General features: G+C 37.3%; 1 protein-coding gene across 21 annotated transcripts in view; it reads left to right on the top strand.

The window, feature by feature from the left end:
* PTPRD (protein tyrosine phosphatase receptor type D) overlaps window positions 1-20,292 on the top strand; it is a 1,977,099-nt gene that overhangs the window by 1,843,278 nt on the left and 113,529 nt on the right. For 12 of the 21 annotated variants that reach the window (XM_084898451.1, XM_084898446.1, XM_084898450.1 and 9 more), the window contains 3 exons: window positions 1,755-1,964; window positions 7,910-8,070; window positions 17,806-17,918. In XM_084898451.1, coding sequence (XP_084754577.1) covers window positions 1,755-1,964; window positions 7,910-8,070; window positions 17,806-17,918 — 484 coding nt within the window. Of the gene's footprint in view, window positions 1-1,754; window positions 1,965-7,909; window positions 8,071-13,404; window positions 13,417-17,805; window positions 17,919-20,292 lie in introns of all 21 variants that reach the window. The other 9 variants (XM_084898455.1, XM_084898454.1, XM_084898453.1 and 6 more) reach the window with 1 other exon arrangement.

Raw genomic sequence — 20,292 nt, 5'->3', positions numbered from 1 at the left:
ACAATATTTATATTTGTCTAAATACAGGCTGAGTTAAAACAATTTAGATGATCAATTTACCTTAATTGTTGGGTTTGTTTCCTTGATGTTGTGCAACTTCAGTAAGCAAACAGAAGTATGGTTTAAAAATCTCTTACGTGTAATTTCATTTTATTTCACCAATTGAGTCCAATTATATATTGCCACTTTCTATTATGCCTCAGTTACCTCGTTTATCAAATGGGGACAATACTAGCCTAAATTATAGGGCTATTATAAGGAGTAAATGGACTAATACAACATGTTTAGGCTCTGATAACAGTGCCTCGTAAGTGCTTAATAAATATTAGCCATTATTGTCATTTTCATCATCCCTATGAGTAAACAGAATTGAAAGATACTTCTGTTTCTGGCCTTGATTTACTATTATATAACCCAAATGGTGCAAAATTGATTAGTATACCTGAATTTATCATCAGATGGTCCAAATTTGCTAAACATGTTATGCCCAACCTAATAACAGTTTTCATAAAATAGCCTATAGTTCATGTAATTCTAATTATATCAATAAACTCAAATTTCAAAGAAAATGACATAATATGATAAGTGAAAAGTTACTAAGAAAATAACAGCACAGATTATATAATCAAAAGACTGTTTTTGACACTTCTTTAGGTTATCATTTTAAACCAACAGAGTAAATTTAATATTCTGTGTACAAGAGACTGGTTTACTACCAGTTCCTGACATAAAGATTTGGTGTCTGTCATATGTACAACCTGCAGCTGGTTATTATCAAGGAATTCTGTCCTTGCTAATGCTAGGGTCTCATTCCACTAAGAAGATATCACTAGTTTGGTTTTTACTATTATTATTTCCATTTTTAAAAACAAGAGTAGTCAGTAATTTTGTCATTAAGTTTTCATAAGTACCTAAATCAAAGAGCCAAATCAAGCTGGAAATTTATATATATAAAAGGCTAAGTGGCCAACTGTCCATCCAACCGACCAATCGACCAGCCAGTATGTATGATGTGCACTGGCAATTTAAAAATTAACATTTACTCACACATGTATGCTGGCGCCAATCACATGCATGTGTTTTGATCTGTCATTGTTAATTGTGAATTTGGTTGACATTTCTATTAAAATATTCCTTCTAATTAATTTCCTTTCAATGTGCATGAATCTGTGCACCAGGCCACTAGTTGATAAATAAATAACAATATCTATTTATTATTGTCAGTTAAAATTCAGGCATCAGATTTTATTACTGCAGATTTGAGGCAATTTGCATCATGTAAATGATCTCACCACTAAAATCAACCTGAAATGGCACTAATATCTCTAAAAAATTTTAATAATAATTGAAAGTTTAGGTGGCTTTATCTGAGTTTAGTACTCGCTTAATAAGTAACAATAAAGCCCAAATTGACAGCTTTTATGACTCAGGCTGGCTTTTTCTGTAGACAAGTTCGAATGCACTCTTGCATTTTGAAAAGATTTCGCTGGGGAAGAAAATGATAGGAGCCACCACTAATTGTCCTATGTCTGTAGCCTGGGCCTTGCAGTAGCAGTCCAGTTTCTTACCTTGAGGGCAAGACACACATTTGCAAGAGAGAACCAAGGTTCCAGTGATGCTGATGTGCTACATGAAGAGGGAAAAGCAGTCCTGGGGTTGTTCCCAGTCCTCACCTAACTTCTTGCATGAAACTATCATCAAGTTGGGTTATTATTGGTTACATTTCTTTCTCTATTTCCCTCTTTATTTCTTAGCTGCTTAAAGAGATATCCAGGAAACGCAGAAGCCTCCGTCATGGGAGAGAAGTTGAATTAAAGCCATATATAGCCGCTCACTTTGATGTCCTGCCCACCGAGTTCACCCTGGGAGATGACAAACATTATGGAGGATTCACAAACAAGCAACTCCAAAGTGGTCAAGAATATGTCTTCTTTGTATTAGCAGTGATGGAGCATGCAGAGTCTGTAAGTTAATTGTGTTGGCATTTAACACATGCCAGGGTGTTCCCCAAAAGTGTATACTCATTTTGAATGATTATAAAGTCAGGGTTTATTAACATACAGTTCATTTTCAAAATTTAAAAAAATCTACAGAAATGAACAATTTATTTTATTTTATTTATTTATTTTTTTTGGTCAGTGTCTGTTTTCACACTGATGACCATTCTGGTCTCGGCACTGCTGGTAATGTGTAGCAATGGAATCATAAACACCAAGAATCATTTCATTAGGTATTTGTGTGCCCTCTATTCTTTGACTGTTGCTGATTTTGTACTGTAAACTTTATCTTTTATGTATTACAATTTAAAAATGTCTAGTGGCACGTTAGGGAGAAGTTTCTTTGTTTAGAGCTTAGTCTGGCTTCACTCATTATTTCAAATCAGTTAACCCTGAAAAGGAGTAAACATTAAGTGAATTTGTCTGTGTTAAAGTGTGTATACAGTTGTGGGGGAGGGGAATACCATCTATTTCCTATGGAATATTCTATACATTTTCACCAAAATCTGGTTATTCTGGGATGCGTAGGTATATCCATCCTAATTATTTCCCAGGAGCTATTGTTAACGCTGTAACAGTTGCCTACTTTGGGAGCACTGCTGGGTCTCTGCTTGAGCTTTCCTTAAAAACAGGAACGTGTCTGTAACAGGGAGTTTAGGGGACTTCTAATCTGTGAAGTGCCGGATTGTTGGGGCATGGTTCCCGAGACCTTTCCATGGGATACATGTATAGATAGTAGGGTGACAGCCATTAGTCCCCACATATCCTTCTTCATCCTTTTAAAATGGCTGTTATTAAAAAAAATAAATCTGGTATAATACCTAGTAGGCAGCAGATTGTATGATTACAATAGGAACAAGCTCTGCAGTTACCCATGGGTATTTTCAAGTATTCAAAAATATTAACAGGGGATGATTGTATTTATTCTCCTATGACTGCCAGCGAGCCCACAGTGCACGCTCTCACTCTCGGGCACGCGTTCTCTCTCTCTCTCTCTCTCTCTCTCTCTCTCTCTCTCTCTCTCTCTCTTTTTCTCTCTCTCTCTCTCTCTCTCTCTCTCTCTCTCTCTCTCTCTCTCTCTCTCTCTCTCTCTCTCTCTCTCTCTCTCTCTCTCTCTCTCTCTCCTTCTCTTTCTCTCTTTCTCTACCTCCCTCCTTCCCTGCCTCCCTCCCGATTCCTGAGGAAGCTCTGTCTAGGAAAAGGCAGCCCCAGCCAGCTTCTTTCATTGTCGCATTTTGCCAGTAACTATATCAGAGGAAACCCCAGAAAGTTAGAAAATAAGTCAATAAAACTGAGAATTCGAAGGCATTCTAGATAATGAGTTGTCTTCTTTTATGCAATTCATCCTGCTCTTATGTCGTTGTATGCTTCAGTTGCTTTGAATGTTAAATAGAAAGAGGAAATAGGAAGAGGGTGGCTCTTGAAGTGGCAGTTCACATTAACATTTAATATACTTATTCTAAATGGTGTTTCTAGTAGATTAGGGCCTAAGACTGACAGGGGTGGCCACTCCATTGAGCCAGTCACTACCGTATAAGACACTTGAGATGTACCAAAGATTTCTCCACATCCGGTGTGAGCATGCGCATCAGGGCTTATCTTCAGATGACTGAAGGGTTCCCCCTTGGAAAATCAAAACACAAAGGCAGCCTTTCAGTCTGGTTTACCTTTGTGCACAGAATGTCATTTGAAAACAAAGCGATGGCTTCCTGGAATTTTAATGCACGGATGTGCTTCCTCTCTCTAGTTGAAGGTTCTAAGGCAAAACATCAAGGGAATGGAATGTTGGAAATCATTTTTTCAATTTTTTTTTTAAAAGGACTTTTAGATATTTGAAAGCAATTTTCTTTAAATAGCTCTAGGATGTTTCAGAGAGCAAAGTCAGACCATTGTGGAAGATCAGAGAATCCAGCAAAGAGGAGAAATCTCATGAGATCATTAGGCTGTTAGTACCTGCCAGAGCTCTGATTTCTAGTGTCGCCCAGACATTTTTACTAGTGTTCAAATGCATCACCATTGATGAAGCGCCTACACCTTCCTGTGTGCGTCATCACACTGTTTCATTCATTACGTAATTAGCATTTTTCCCAGATAGATTATCTGAATTGTCCCTTTTCTTCTTCATCTTTCTCAATGTTGCTCTCAAAGCTAACAGCATGGCTTTTATGTTTCATGTATGTTTTCAGGCCAGCCTTCACTTAATAGAAGAGACTCATTGTCAGATAGTGTAATGTTAGGAGTGATAACTGTGCTTTTGTAAGCCTCAAATTTTATGAATGATTGTTAATCCACCTAATCACTCCAAGGGTGGACTGATAATTTGCATAGAGAAAACATCCCCCTTCAACAAGACAGAAACTCAACCTCAATCCATTGATTTATATCAAGAACATAGGAGGATGGGTGCAAAATGACCCAAGTTTGGTCTTTTCTGGTACCCCCGCACACTGAACAAACCCTATGTTTCACAAGGCTGGTGTCTTTTTATGGTTTTGTTTTCCTTTCACTTTACACATCTCTGGTTCCTGAGCTGTGTGCTTGGGGAAAACCTCTGCTTAGATTTCCACACTGGCTGATTTCCACCTTGGTCAAGAATTTCAAGTCAGAGTTCGCTTACCTTTGCCTAACAGTTTGAATCTGACCAACAGAAGGAGAGGGGAAAGTGTGAGCCAAAACAAAGTTATACACATGTGAAGAATCATGCTTCCTGGATATTTACTAGCAGTGTCTTGGTCATGTCCTTTGTGTAGATCTTTATGCTGTACATATCTGTTTTTATTGGCTTCTGAGAAGGTTGTAAATATCCTCAGTTGTCCTTTTTGATGCATTAGAAATCTCCTAGTCCCGTTGATGTCTTTCCAGGGCACAATGAGGAGAACGTGAAGGGAAACTAGTTAACAACCACGTCATGGGCGTGTGTTCTCCAGCTGGACTACTCGGCTTATCGCACTTAAAATAAGAATCGATGTCCTTAACCAAATTTTAAAAAATGCATCTTAAAATTTTAAATGTATTTACTGATTCAAGAATAAATGAGCATATTCTTTTATACCTTGATGATGTCAGCCATTTGAACAGGTGAACGTTTTATTTTAGACAACAAAGATTTGTTGGGAACTCAACATTGTAGAGTTCTGGGCTAGCTGCTTTAAGTAGCTATACAAATATTATAGTACATAAATCGCTGCCTTCCAGAAGTTTATAGTTTCACTAAAGAAAAGAAGACATATGCACAGATTTTTAAAAAAAAGATGAATGTCATTAAAAAGGACTGGCTGAAATTTTTAAAATTACTTTTATCCTATAATTGTGGAATAATTGATTGTTTTCTATTAAGGAAAGTTAGCTTCATTGAAGGCAGTTTTTAAATAGAGCTTTGAAAATTAGTTTGACTTTCCAGAGCTAAATGTTGTGGAACTTGTGAGAGGGTTAAAGAGAGAATAGAATATTTGGGGGGTAGTAACAAGAAAAGTTTGATGTGATGGAATGTGTTGTATGTGGTAAGGAAGTTTAAAAAAATTGTGGAGTCTATTAAGGACCATGCTAAGATGCCTGGGTTTATTAAGGAATTGCCTGAGAGCCTCCTAAGGGTTTCATAGGTGTAGTTTAGGAGAATTACCCTAAAGAGAGTAGAGACTCTTACAGGCAGGAAGAAATTCTTGGTATGGTTGGGATGAGCATGAATGAGTCCTAAAGAAAAGGGGTACTCATGAGACTGGAAAGAAGGTGGATGTACTTGGGGGTACATAAATCAGATAAAATCATCATTGTTTCATTCCCAGCTATTGAGAGGGTGAGAGAAAAAGGCAAGTTAGAAGGAGCGTATGCCTGGGAAGTAGGGAAGTAACACACATGCATTTCTTAACTTGGGGATTCATGTAGGAATCTCTAGAAACAATTGGAGATGAAGGTCTGGAACTCAGCAGAGATTCCAAGTTTAGGAACATTAGTGAGAAAGTAATCTGCATAGAGGTTGGTATTTAAAGCAGGGGGTGACCTTGCCAGCTAAGGGAGAGGAAGAGACACTAGCAGAAAATGAAATGTAAGAGTGCTGGCATGGGATGGATGCAGAGGAATTAACTCAGTTGGTAAGGTTAGGAAGGGAGCAGGTGAGGACAGAATTAAGAGAACCAAGGGAGGGAGTTTTAAAGAAGCTATGGTCAACAGAGACACATCTGGAAAAGACATCTGGAAGAGTAAGAACTGAATAATGACAATTTGATTTGTCCAATAATTGACTTGGACCAGTGATGGAGTGAGAAGAGATGAGAAGCGAGTGGTAGGAGAGGAGGGGCAGCCCATAGATGTGGGTTGGTCTCTGTTGGAAAAGGGAAAGATAAGGCCTTAAAAGGGGGCAGAGTTAAGAGAAGAGTTTTAATACAGGCTAAAATAGGGCAGAAAAATATAAAAGCCAAATTCATAGACACTTAGTCCTTTCTTTCACCGAGTAACTATATATTTTTTCAACTTTATTAAGGAAAAAATTAACATATATAATTATGTATATGTTTAAAGTGTACAAAATGATGATTTAATGTCCACATACATATTGGCATGGTTACCAAGGTCAAGATAATTAGCACATTTATACATCTATCATCTCACAGAGTATCCTTTCTTTTGAATGTGGTGAGAATGCTTAAGATCTACTCTCAACAAATTTCAAGCATATAATACTGTGTTATTAGCTGTAGTTACCAGGCTTTATATAGATCCTAGAACGTATTCTTCTTTTAACTGAAAGTTTGTACCCTATGACAAACCTCCTCCCCATTTCCTCCCTCTAGCCTTTGGCAATCACTATTCTATTCGCTGCCCTCAGAAAGATTTGTCCATGATGTTGCTGAATACTGTTTCACTATACATGTGTGTGTATGTGTGTTTACAGATTTTTTGTTGTTGTTCAGTCATCCATCAAGGGGCACTTAGGTTGTTTCCATACCTTTGATATTGTGAATAATGCTGCAGTGAACACTGGTGTACAGATACCTTTATAAGATAGTGATTTCATTTCCTTTGAATATATACCTAAGAGTGGGATTGCTGGATTGTGTGATAGTTCTATTTTTAATGTTTGGAGGAGCCAATATTCTATTTTTTTCATAAGGGCTGTACCAATTTCCATCCCCCCCCCCAGCCCTGTATAAGGGTTCCCTTTTTTCTGTATCACACCAACAATCACACCAATCTCTGAGCAGTAGCTGTGATAAAATTGAATGGGAACTGCTAAATCCTTTTAAGTTATAAAAATTACATGTTATGGAAAACCATATCATCAGTTTCATACATCCTGCATCTATAATTTGAACATTGGACCTCTCTTTTGAAGTTGTAGACATTGTCCATTGTCCAGCCTCTATTTCCTAACTAATATACATCAAGTGTTAAGGATGACTTACATAATTTAACATTTAATTAAAAATAGTAATATTTTTTTCTATAAATGTTTAGTTTCTAAGTGTGGTCTCCTTAACTGAGTGGAAATGTCTTGAGAGCTGGAGCTAATTATTCCTCTTGATTTTCACATAGCATGGCACACGCTGGCAGTGTGAATGCTCATTGAACATTTTGCCCCTGGTTAATTACTAGTGCCACACTTCATAAGTCACTTAATATGCCATAGATAGACCCCAATGAAAAAGTATATCTGGAGTAATTTATACCATCTCAAATTATTTCATTGTAAAATACTTCACCCTATAAGGAAATTTAAATTGCCGATCCTCTTCCCCTTCTCCTCTTTCCTTTCTCAAACTCTTGTCCTCTCCCCTTTCCTGCTTTTTATTTACTAACATTGTTTCACACACTTACTATGAAATCCACTATCTCAAATATTTGCCTCTTCTAATGCAAAAGATATACACCAGAAAGATGTTCGCTTGTAACTTAACATAGACTCTGTTTTTCCTCAGAGGATGTATGCAACCAGTCCCTACTCAGACCCTGTTGTGTCCATGGATCTGGATCCGCAGCCAATCACGGATGAAGAAGAAGGCTTGATCTGGGTTGTGGGCCCTGTCCTCGCAGTGGTCTTTATCATCTGCATTGTTATAGCTATTCTTCTCTACAAGAGGTAGGTTTGCCCCATATTTCTCTTGTTGTCTTGAGGGCTCTCTTATATTTGAAGACTTAACAATCCTTCCTTGGTCATTCTGTGGTTGATTTTAGGATAAATACCTCCCTGTAGCCCCAGTAGTCATTGGAATGTGGTTGCATTAGAGTTAGAAGGAAATGTAAAAACGACACTATTTATAATCCCATTCAGTGCTATAGACTTTGTTGCCCAGCCTGCCTGAATGCTAGCCTCTGTCCTCTGAGTATTTAAGGCAATGGCATTTGACACACTTGTACATTTACAAGCAGATGGTAATACACAAGCTTGCATTTGATTGTTTTAAATGATTCGTTGCTCAAGGTTTTTTTAAACTAAAATTTGCACACTTGTGTCCATTTCATAACTGGAATTGCACGTGTGCTGAGATCCTTCCTGCAGCTATTTCCCAAAACTTAGCCAAGGAGCGGACATTGGAAGATTAGTGAAGAGAAAAGAGGAAGTCAATAACCTTTTTCCTTCCTGCTTTTCTTCTAACCCTTATTCCACATCTTCAATACTGAATTCTCATTTGGGTCTAAAGAAGAATGTGAAGTACCATTTTCTTTTTTTAAAAATAATCTCAGTTTTATACTCCCAAATATCAGTCTGAGTTAGTGTCTTTGATTACAATCAGGATACAAACAGTTCACACATTCCCCCATGTTTTCTGATTGTCCACTCTTTTTAAATTTTATGTCTGCCTTCATTACATAGAAGCAAGATGTCTCTCCCTAGATCGCTGCTTATTCAGAAGGAGAAATATTAATAATTCTACCACTAAATACTTTTAGACTTAAAGATAGAATGGTAAAATTATAAGTATATAAAATTATAAAAATTAGCATATGTAATACATTAACTTAAACATTTAGAATGACTAAATTCTGCATTACCTCCCTTTATATTAATTTTTCTTCCAATTTAAGTTTATTTCATGAAACTTTGTGTTCCCGTTTTCCGTTGTAGTGTGTCATCTTTCAGAACACTCTGGCGATCTCACCTCTATCATTCTCTGACTCTCTTTTCTTCTCTCTCCCTTATTCCCTCCTTCCCTGCCTTTCTCTCTCCTCATAACCTTGACCTTCAAGATCAGATGAGAGTTTCTTCATCATGATTCTTGCTTACATGCTTTATCTGATCATCTTATCTCCAGTATTTCTTTTTTCTATCCATATAGTTCCCTTCATTAATTACCTCTTTTACATTAATTACCTCTTTACTGGTATTCCTTTTGTAAATATGTTCTTAAGTTCTTGGAATAGACTTTATTTTATTTTTTATAACTTCTTCTCTTGACTCGAGTATGTCCTTCCAGACACTTCTCTGAAAAACTTACTCTTATGAAGCTGCATTCCATTTTATTTCAGTGTAAAGAGAGGGCTAAGGAAATGAAAGGACAGATTAAAAAAAAGTTCATAACTATAATGCATTAAATTGCCTATCCTATTTTAGAGCTAGAAAAAAATGGAAGGAATACCCATAATTATCTTTCCCTGATCACTATGGTCACTCAGTTATCTGTGTTATAAAATAGCAAGTGATTAAAGCTCAAAATCTCCTCTTAGTTGATGGTTTCAGTCTTCTCATCCCAATTTGTATCTTTTCAGTGTGCATTGTACTTAGTCGCCTCTGTCTTGTATAGGAGGTAAGAGCAGGAAACGGGATAACCATGAGCCCCAGAACAGTAACAGATGGGTGAATCGAAGCAAGAGCCAGTAGCCTTTGCTGTTCATGAGCTGCACTTATTACCCTTAGAGAATGCAATAATTAAAAGCAAGACTAAGTTATAATTGTTTTTAGTGAAATATTTATTTAGGTTACCATATCCTACTATGGGAGTCAGATTAGAAAACATGTGCTTGCTGGCAGTTGCATTTCTAGACCATATCACATGACATTTGGTGATACTGCAAAATGGACAAAATGCTTGTCTTATTTTTTTAAATTATGTTTCATGCAGATATATATGACTATCCTTAAATCAGGTCACTGAACAGAGGTGTGCAAGAGATCTATGAGTTGGTTATGTCACTGTGAAGATATAGGATTTTAACCTTGATAATTGTTAACATTTAAATTTAACATTAAGTTTTCCATTCTTCCTTTGACGTGCTTGGAGAAAGTCAACTCAGTTATAGTTTTTCCCAGTCCTGCAAAAAAAGTCCTCAAATGCAAAGGTTTTATGACTCAGATAAAATAGAGTCGCATTTTCGTGTGTGCATATGTGAGCATCGTCTAATGCAATTGTTGGAGCTGCTCACATCCTCGAATGCTAAGTATATTTAGCTAACCATCTGAAGGCCCGTGAAGTGTTTCTGAAATAGAAGTGCTTGCTTCAGCAGTAAAGAACATTCCTGACTTGAAATTCAAATAGACCCAACAATGTCCTCCTTGATTATCGTGAGGCAGTTCAAGAGGAAATTTTCTGTAGGCAATGAATAGTATCTTTTATAGCTTGGATTCTGAGCAAAGTTAATTATGTAATAAATACTTAGTCCTTTCCGTTTATACATAGGTTGTCGAATTGACTTTGTTTTTAACCTAATAATTTGTAAACCTACAATGCATTGGTAACCAGTGACAAAACAGTATCATGCAGGTTTTATAAGTGGCCACTGAATCATCAGAAAATGAAAATACGTTTGGTAAGGTCTTTAGTGTTAGAAATTACCTTGCACTATGATTTTTTTTTGAAATGGTGTACTCTATGTGACATGGACATTGCTTTTAAAATGTAAACTGCAGACATAAGATGGTAGCAAGGGTTAGCAAAACACTCAACTAGGAATCAATAAAACTGAGTTCAAGTCCCAGCTCTGTGACCAGCTAGCTATATGCTGACACTCTGGGTCTATGTTTCCTCGTTTATAAAACAAGTAGGTAGGCTAGATAATTGAATGTTTTAAATAACAATGTTCTATGACGAGAAAACACCAATTGATAAAATATGTACAAATTATTTTTGTACCCAGGGTTTGTTTGTTTTTTGAAGTGACTCTATGTTGCTTTCTTGCTCTCCACCCCCCACACAAAAGAAGCCATAAACCAATTAAATGCTCTTAGACACTCGTCTGTCCTGTACATTTGTTACACACATAAGGTGCTTCAGCCATTAGTTCTAGAGCTGTCCAGGAATTCTTAATAGAGAAAATGTTTAATAAAATGTTAATCTGACTGTAGTAAATCATTTCAGGATGGATGAGAAGTTATTACGGATTATGGAAAAAAGGAAAATATGGATTTTCTGGAAAGATCTAGGGCATGATCTAGACAAAATTCACCCTTGACCAAAAATAGTCTATCCTGAATGGACACTATAGAGAGAGTAAATAAGTTTCAAACCCACCGTGAGACCTTTATGTGAGAAGGCCATGAGGTAGATGTGACTCAAATAAGACTTTGGCTTTTCCCAGATCCAACACTGGCCCTCTATGGGCTTGGCCTCTGGAGTCCTCTTTTTTCATATCAACCCTGCATGTATTTCCAAGCTGTCAGCAAAGAAACACTGAAATACCTTTCCTCGCACTCTGCAGCCACTCCTCTTGGACTGGCTCACTCTAACTCATCCTTCAGAGAGAAGCTAAGATGCCACCTACCATACAATGCCCGTCTACCTGCCTCCCTCTTGTCCTCTCCTCTCTGCCAGGTCAAGCTGCTTATGGCCCCTTTTCCTATGCCCCCACAGCACTTTCTACTTAATCTATATCATAGAATCTACCACATTATTGCAATTGCTCCCCTTTTTTAGCTTTCTTGTTTCTCCATAGTGTCTGTTAAGGACTCTGTGTCCTTTTTGCCAAGCTGGTGCATGGCACACAGACATACAGAATGATCAGATTTATACAAACCAGAGAGTCTTAAACAAACTCCATTCCCTCACTTGTTTACTCCACCCCTCAATATCTCACCATTATCTTGGCTGGCAAAGAGCTGTAATAAAACCCTAACCTATAATTTAAATAGACTGGTTTCAAAAGCCTTCAGATGTCTGCATTTCACCAAATGCATGCCCATATGTGGTGAGGCTGATATTTCTATGGAAGAGGAAGTGAACTGAACACTCTGAATTCATGTAAATATCAACAGTCTTTTAATTCACAGACCTGATAATTCACTAAGTGGTTCTTTTCCATTCAGAGGGATAGATTTTACTGCAACTGATGACCTCATTGATTAAAAAATGAGCAAGTTAGAGACATGTTTGCAGGATTTTTAAGAACCTGGCACTTCATTATTCTCTTCATATATGTTCTGTCAGATTTAAATGTGGCTTTTGTATTTTTGAAAAGATATGGACTAAGTTATGCTAAAGCCAGATACTCTAACAACAGGAGTGTATATTTTGTTGGCATTAAGGAAGATTCAGTACCTTTATTTTTATAATTGAGAACTTACTTAATACTTGCAATTTGCCTCAATGTGAAAATTGTTCAGATTACTTCTTTACAGGTAAAGGATATACTCTCTTCAGAAAGAACATGGTTATTTAAATAATCTACATATTATCACAGGTGACCGTGTCTGTGAGCTTGAGCTCAGTGTGTTCACAGACAGCAGCACCTGTTTGAAAATACCTGACATGTCAGTGGATGGTATTAAATATATTTCTGGATTAGCCCAGCTACACAGCAGATGGGCCATCTCTGTAGATTTATAATGATGAGTATTACTTTTTCCAAAACTAAATGTATTTAGTCCTTTATTGGAAAAGAGATTTATGATCACCTGACTTGTCAAAAGGTATTTGAAGAAATCATTTCTGCCACTATATTACCTCATGATGTATTATGCAGTTGTGAAATAATTTTTTTGTGCATTCCAATGCAATTTGCAGGTTTTTTAGATCATTAAGGGAATAACCTACCTCTTAACTGAGAACTCTTTATTTTAAATGGGCAAATTTCTTATATGGAATAATGTGGTATTTCCATTAAGTACCTCAGTAGTTTTTCGTGGTGTGTTATATAAAAATCACATTATATCTCTACCATCAAAGAATTCCAGGAATATAACTAATCATGGCAGTATTTTGTAAATGGATGGATAAAAGTGAATATAACAATAGCACACTAAAAAATTGCTTTATTTAGCCATGTAATCGCGTGCCCTCCATTTACTTTATAATTAGAGGCCTTCAAATATTTCGATATGCTGTCACTTGCTAATGTGTGTAAGTTATATGTGTCCCCCCTGTGAGCATTGTTGAACCTTGGTTGTCATGGTTACTCTTATTACCATTGGCCAACTAACATTTAGCTTTCTTTTTCCTTTCCTTTTTTATTTTTTATTTTTTGCTGCATTAAAATGGAGCAGTAAACCTGACAGGTGAGGAGTAGAGAATAAACCCCTTTCATGCTCAGTAAGAAAAAAATAAGATATGGGCAGACTTTGCAGGTATTGAGGGGGTGAGGGTGGAGGTTGGATATCCTAGTAAAAGATGATAACCTGGCAAATAGAAGATGGATAAAGTCTACACTTACATATAAAGTAAATTGATACTTAAATGATTCTTGGAGAAAACGATTGTCTGTAAAGAAGATAAGACATATTATCTTTATGTAAAGCTAAATGTAGAAGGCATTAAAACCAGTCTCTGAGTTTTGTTTGTTGTTTAGGTAAAGTGAACATTTTTATGTGTTCGTGTGTCTGCCCAAGAGAAATGTGAGGTGTCCCAAAAGTTATTTTGTTTTGTTTTGAAGGTGAATTTGTAAGTTTGGCCTTTGATCACCTCTCAATATAGGAATACTAACTACTAGCTTGTTCAACCCTCCAAATGTTTATTATAATGTTTTAATGAAAACCCTTATGTAATTCCTAATTATTCTCCATATCTTCCAGCTTTGAATAATAACAGTAATCATAACAATAATAATATCTGTACTGTGTGATTATTGACTGATTGGTTTAATCTAATCTCTTAGCTTGCTAATTAAGATCTATATATCCATATCAATACATAAATATACCCGACTAAAGTTAAACTAAGAAAAGAATTTCAGTGCTCATCTAACTTGTCTTCTTTCCAATGTTGTACTTCTGTGGCTCTCAATGAGTGGTCCGTGGATCAGTAGCAGCAGCAGCATCAGGGAACTTGAAATACAAAGTCTTACCCCACCCCCAGACCTACTGAATCAGAAACTGGGCATTGGCCCAGCAACCTGTAGTTTATTAAGCCCTCCCAGGAGGTTCTGGTGCATGATCAAGTTGAGAACCACTACTGCATTCTTTTCCCTACAATCACAACACTGATCTGCAAGCTTTACTACACTTTTCCTGACAGGAAGCTTACTACCTCCGTGAGGGTCCTCCTTATTGATTTATTTTTATATATCACTAGCTATCAATAATTCTGCTAAAAACAAATGGAAATTTGTTTTTCCCCACTAAAAGTCAAAACAATTTGAATCCGCTTGATATACTTAGACATCTACCTTCCCATTATAATACTGCCCACATTACACAACGTTATCAATGCCTTCTTGTCCCATTAGTATGAAATTTGAGCCAACAGTTAAATATCATCTTCTAACCCTCCTCCTCTATTTCATAAGTGAAGAAATTGAGGTTTGTAGTTGGCTTACCCAGTGAGAGAGATACATACCAGTAGTGGCAGAGTTAGAGATTTATTCTTAATGGTGTCAGAATTTGGGACATGTTTGAACTGATATCTTTGAATATTTATAGTAGAGATTTCAAATAAATACAGTTTTTCAAAAGTCTGTATCCATATGTCTGAGTATCTTTGTTCCAAATAAATAGATTTGGTCTTCCCCACAAACCCGCCAACCACAGAGTAGCATTTTTGTTGTACGTTATTCACATCCCAAACACACACATGCTTTTACACTGTCAGTGATTTCAGCCATCTCTGAAAGGTTGGCTTCTGCTTCCTCTTCTCCCATAACTCCTGTGCATGGTAGATAACTTCTGGCTGCAAGAAATGAACTTACACCAGGACTTTTTAATCCGAATAGAAAACATAAAACAGCAAGGCAGACTTTATCATCTCCTTCTAGTCCCTATGCTTTGCTTTTTAAATAGATTAATATGAAAATAATGAGACCTCAGAAAACTTAGGGAAAAAACGTCACATTAGTTTCATGTAGGACCCAATTTAAACAGGAATATGCCAATTAACTATTTGCAATAGTAACTTTATTTTTAAAGCTCTTTACTAGTATTACTGATGATGGCCAAATCCTCATCTTGCAAACCTTTCCTGGAAATTCTTTCTGTTAGGTAACAGCCATTTAAGCACATTTCTGTTTTAAAATAATGTGATAAGAGTGTGGGAAGTTAGAACTATCCATGTTGTGATCACCAAACTGAAATTAAACAGTACAAAACTTAAACCACTAGTTTTCCTAGCTGGCAAGGGTTTTTGGAGTCTGAGTTCTTGGATGTCATTCCATCTGAACAGATACAGTGAGGGAGATACTAGGTATCAAATAGTAGGGCACCTCTTCCAATTTATTATAAGTGTGAATTGTAATTTTACTCCAATGCTTTGGGTTTTCTGAGACTCCTCTGGGCAACAATATGTGATTTTCAGCTTTCCTGGTGTGAGAGAAACTGAATAAAATTCTTTAGAGGGTATTTATTTTCTGTCTCTTAGTCTCAGGGTCACTTCCCTGGCCTCAGTGTAAAAGAAGAAAAGCAAGGTGTTCCACTTCACCTGCATGACAGAAGTAGTTTCCTTGCCCAGGTTATTTCTACTTTTGATTTCCAATAATCCTGCAACAATGACAGCAGAGCCACTTTGAAAAAGTGTAAAAGGTAGTCATTGGGTCTGGAACATCAGGGAAGAAATAAGAATCTTTGCAAATGTGTGTGAAAAGACCAAATCCTGAGAAGGGCCTCAGGGATGATCTGAAATGGGAAGACCAGCCATCTGTTCGTTACACGTGAGGTCCATTGACAAACCACACTCAGTGACATTTTACTCACCCCTTTAGGTTCTGCATCTTCAGGGGGAACAAGAAGGCAGATATCCCCAGCATAAACACTGTGACATTTTCCCTCTGAAACTGGTCATTTTATCCTTCTTTCCCATGCTCTTCTGAGCCCCATTCTATTTCTTCTCTTATGTTTTCTCCAGCCCTTCATCGCTTCTTTTCTTCCCATCTCCAGAGCTCCATGTTCCTGTCCCACACCTCACTTCACTGCTTTCCTCTGATTGGTGCTGAGCTTGGCAGTACCTTCTGTCCTAAGACTGTGTCTATCTCCTTTAGGTAGAAACAGGAAATCAGGAGACAGGATAATCCAAAATTTTAAAATTGCAAAGTGTTGGTTTGCTACGACTACACCCAAGAAAAGTCATTAAGTCAATCATATCTTGCCAACGGCATCTCACTTGAATGAGTCAAGTGCACTTTCTCTTTGCATCCATCTTCACTTCATCCCTGGCTAGTTTTATCTTACACAGATGAGCAGAGATGGAAGGAAGACTATTTTCTTTTCATGAAACAATCTGTGTGACCCTGAATGAGAGCCCATTGACATAGAAACACCAGTGAGCTGTACCACAGTCATAGTGAAAAGACAGAGGGAGTTTTCTAAACACTCTGCTGCACCCCTTTCCTCAATTAGAATTCCTGCGCTTTGAAGGAGGGGGAGATGCTCGAATTAATGACTCTAGCGTGGGGATTGCTGGGATCAGTATTTGAAAGAAAGCACTGCTTGAAAAAGCCTTCCGTTTCTGAAGTGAATTGTTCATCTCAGTCAAGCTGAAAGAAAATAGTTAGGTAACACTCTGATTATTTGAGTTTGAGAGGGAAAAAAAGAATAAAGAAATGTTAAGGGGGAAACCTGACATTTTTACATAGACATTTGTTAACAATACATTATCATATTTTAAATAAGAGTATTTAATAAAACTAGTAGATAGCAATAAAAACAAAGATAAAATGAATTGTGTGAAGGATTATTTATAAATAGAAACTGAATGGTTCATATACCTGAATGATCATTAAGAGAATGCAACTACCCTCTAGGTGAAATGACTTTTTCTCCAATCTTACTGTGATTGACTTTCACTACAAAATCTTAATCATAGTTAATATTACTCATAAGTTAGCTGAACACCATAAACAAACAAACAGCCAACACTTATTTTTTTGAGGGGGTGGGATTTGAAAGAGAACATGAATGTTGCTCCTGTGTCCCAGTCTCCTTCCAGGTGTTCGGCTAACTTGGAATCTTAGAAAGGCACTCACTGTATTTATCTGCCTAATGGGAAAATCCACCGCAGGTTCACTTTGTAGCCACCAGTTACATATTAGAAAAAACTGGGTCCGATTTAGAAGCCCAGTAGCTTAACTCTAGGGTAACAATAATCTTAGAATTCACTGCTAGGGGTCCTCTGTTCTGTTCCTCACCAACAAAACTAGTGGATAAGATAGAATCGCTGAGCAAGGATCCATGTGAATCTCACTAACACTCCCTTCAAGCCTAAAGTCAGAGTCATAGTGCTGTTTCATTCTCCAGCTGAAAGAGGACTTAGAGATCATCCACCTAAACAAAAATTGTCCCCGAGCAAATACTATAGGTGGAATAAGGAAAAGCAACCTTGAACAGGTCACAAAGCTAACCAGCGCATTGCGTTTTAAAACTGAAAATTTGGGAGGGGCATGGCTCTCTGCTCTTTAGATCTGTTTTAGTTTTCTGTATTTTTTTTTTTCTAAAATGTCTTAAATGTTTACTTTCTCCCTGTAGGAAAAGGGCAGAGTCTGACTCTCGAAAGAGCAGCATACCGAATAGTAAGGAGGTCCCTTCACACCATCCAACAGACCCCGTAGAACTAAGGCGCCTTAATTTCCAAACGCCAGGTAAGAGACGTGACTCGTCTTGCCCATGTTACCGTCTATGCTGAAATTGTATAGGCCAGCCGATACCGAAGTGAGAGATGAATGTGTCGCTTTATTTTCAACAATTGTGTGTGTGTCCTTCTCTTTTATTTTTATATTATTGAGATTCTCCAAAACGTGAGTCTTGAAAGGAAATTAAGCCCTTTGTGCAAATCTGAGGTGGAGTATAAAAGAGGAAAAACATATATTTCTTCAAATTTGAAGAATTTATACTTTTTTAAGAATAGTTACATTTTACAGGCTTCTTAACACAGTTATTATTTTCAATGACACGTATATGGAAAGAATTCAGGTTCTCATCTTATAATGTGAATGAATAGATGGTGGATTAATGTTACATCATCAGAATATACAGGATGGGGCAAGAGTAAGTTTAGAGTTTCTCATATGGAATAACACAGTAATAAATAATGATACAAGAATAAACTCTGTGTTTCACACACTCATAACTGCAAATCTAATTTTGCTCCACCCTGTATTCTGTATTTTTATATTAAGATTTTGCATCTATATTACTCTGAATGAAAAGGGGAGGGAGGGAGATAAAGAAGGAAGGAGAAAGGGAAGGCTGGAGGGAGGAAAGGACACAAAATCGGACTCTCATTGACCAATTCAGGTTTCCTACTGTGGAGACAAAGAGTGGCTGAGAATACGAATATGCTTGTTTTTGAAAATAAATAACATCAAGTGCTTCAACAGAGGAAAGCTATTCTTGCTATGGGGCATTTTGTACAGTTAATTGAAATCTAGTCCTGTTTTACTGTCTTTTAAATAAATCTTATTTATACCAAATGAAGGGCAAGCAATCAATGGTAAAGAGAGATGAAAATATAAAACTGAGTGGCACTAGTGTAATAGCTAATGGTAATGAGCACAGTAGAGAGCTGACTCAGGAAGTCTGCTTGATTGAAGTGTGATAGCATGGTTCCCCCAATTGTTGAGAGGTTATCTCTGTGTCCAGTGGATATTCTGCCTCACAGTCGGATACACCACAGGTCCATTCAGCTGCACGTTTGTAGTGAATTGCTTTGAGTTGAAAATACATGGTCTATTGTATTTAGCTTATTTTCTCTTTAACATGTAGATATGTCATCGTAACTGGTAACTATTCAGTTCAAAGAACCATTTGGCATTTACAAAGTGGTTATACAAACTATAAATGTGCTTTGTTTAAATTATATTGGAACTGAAGTTTGACTTTTTAAAAATTCTGTTTTCAAAAGCAAAATATACCGAAACTATCAGCAGCATAAAAGGTGGGAGGAAATAAATGTTTGCGTAGCCAAAAGTCTCCCGAATGCATATTACCAAACAGACTGATCAGTGTAGATTGTGCACATGTGCTGATGACTGAGCAGCGATCCCTGTGTAACCTTGGATGATCTCTGTTGAGTGGCCTGCTTCGTGCTCCATTAAGGCAACTTGATATGAATTGAGTAACAAACCTTCTCTGTTCAGCACTTTCTGAAATAGTGGTATTCTGACTTTTTCAGGCTACAGGCATTTTCTTAATTCACATACTTTTCAATCTGGCTAAACCAGCGCATGGAAGAGCTGAAAGCCACAGAAATAATGTGGTGCATTATTTCTTGAATATGTTGCCTCATCACCTTTATGAGAACAGCACGTAATAGAAATGGGGAAATCATTAGGTCACTCCGTGTCTTGGGCTTGGCACTGCCTTCACCTCCTCCAGCTTGCGTGTGAAGTGTTATCTGTAGTGAAACAACCTTGGCCTTCCAGCAGCGACAGGCACACACTGTGGGGTTCAGTGGAAAGCTGGAAAGGTGGCCCCAAGAAGAAAGTCAGTGGGAGTGCTATTCCCTCTAACCTCCAGCACCAGCAGATGTTGCTGAGCATTAATGTAAGGTGTGGATGGGAAGTGTTTAGAAAGGATGACTAGCTGAGGACAGGTGATTACAAGAAAGAGAATACAAAGGCCTTCAACCAGGAGACCTCCATCTGCAAGTACTTCTCACTTTTATTGGTAATTTGGCAAATATGGCCAAACCCAAGAATTCTATTAAAATTTTTTTAAAAAATTCCCAATGTACATGGGTACATTAGATCCACATAGAAAGGGACCCTGTTAAAATACATACAAGTCACTGGGAAGAGAAACGAAGGCTGCACTTGCAGTGACATTCATTATGTCACCAATGGCTGTACAAGGTTCCAGTGGGAACCCAAGTCTATAATAGGGGTGTCGAACTCAATCAGAGAAGGGGCCAAAATCTAAAATCCAGCCTAAATCGCGGGCCGAATGGTTTACTGAACAGTCATAAACTGACAATGTCATAAACTGACAGCGGAGTGCAGTGATGACAGCGCGGTG

The sequence above is a fragment of the Pipistrellus hanaki genome (genome assembly GCF_964339955.1).
Source record: "Pipistrellus hanaki genome assembly, chromosome: 11".
Classification (NCBI taxonomy): Eukaryota; Metazoa; Chordata; class Mammalia; order Chiroptera; family Vespertilionidae; genus Pipistrellus; species Pipistrellus hanaki.
This window is presented reverse-complemented; position numbering and strand designations above follow the sequence as displayed.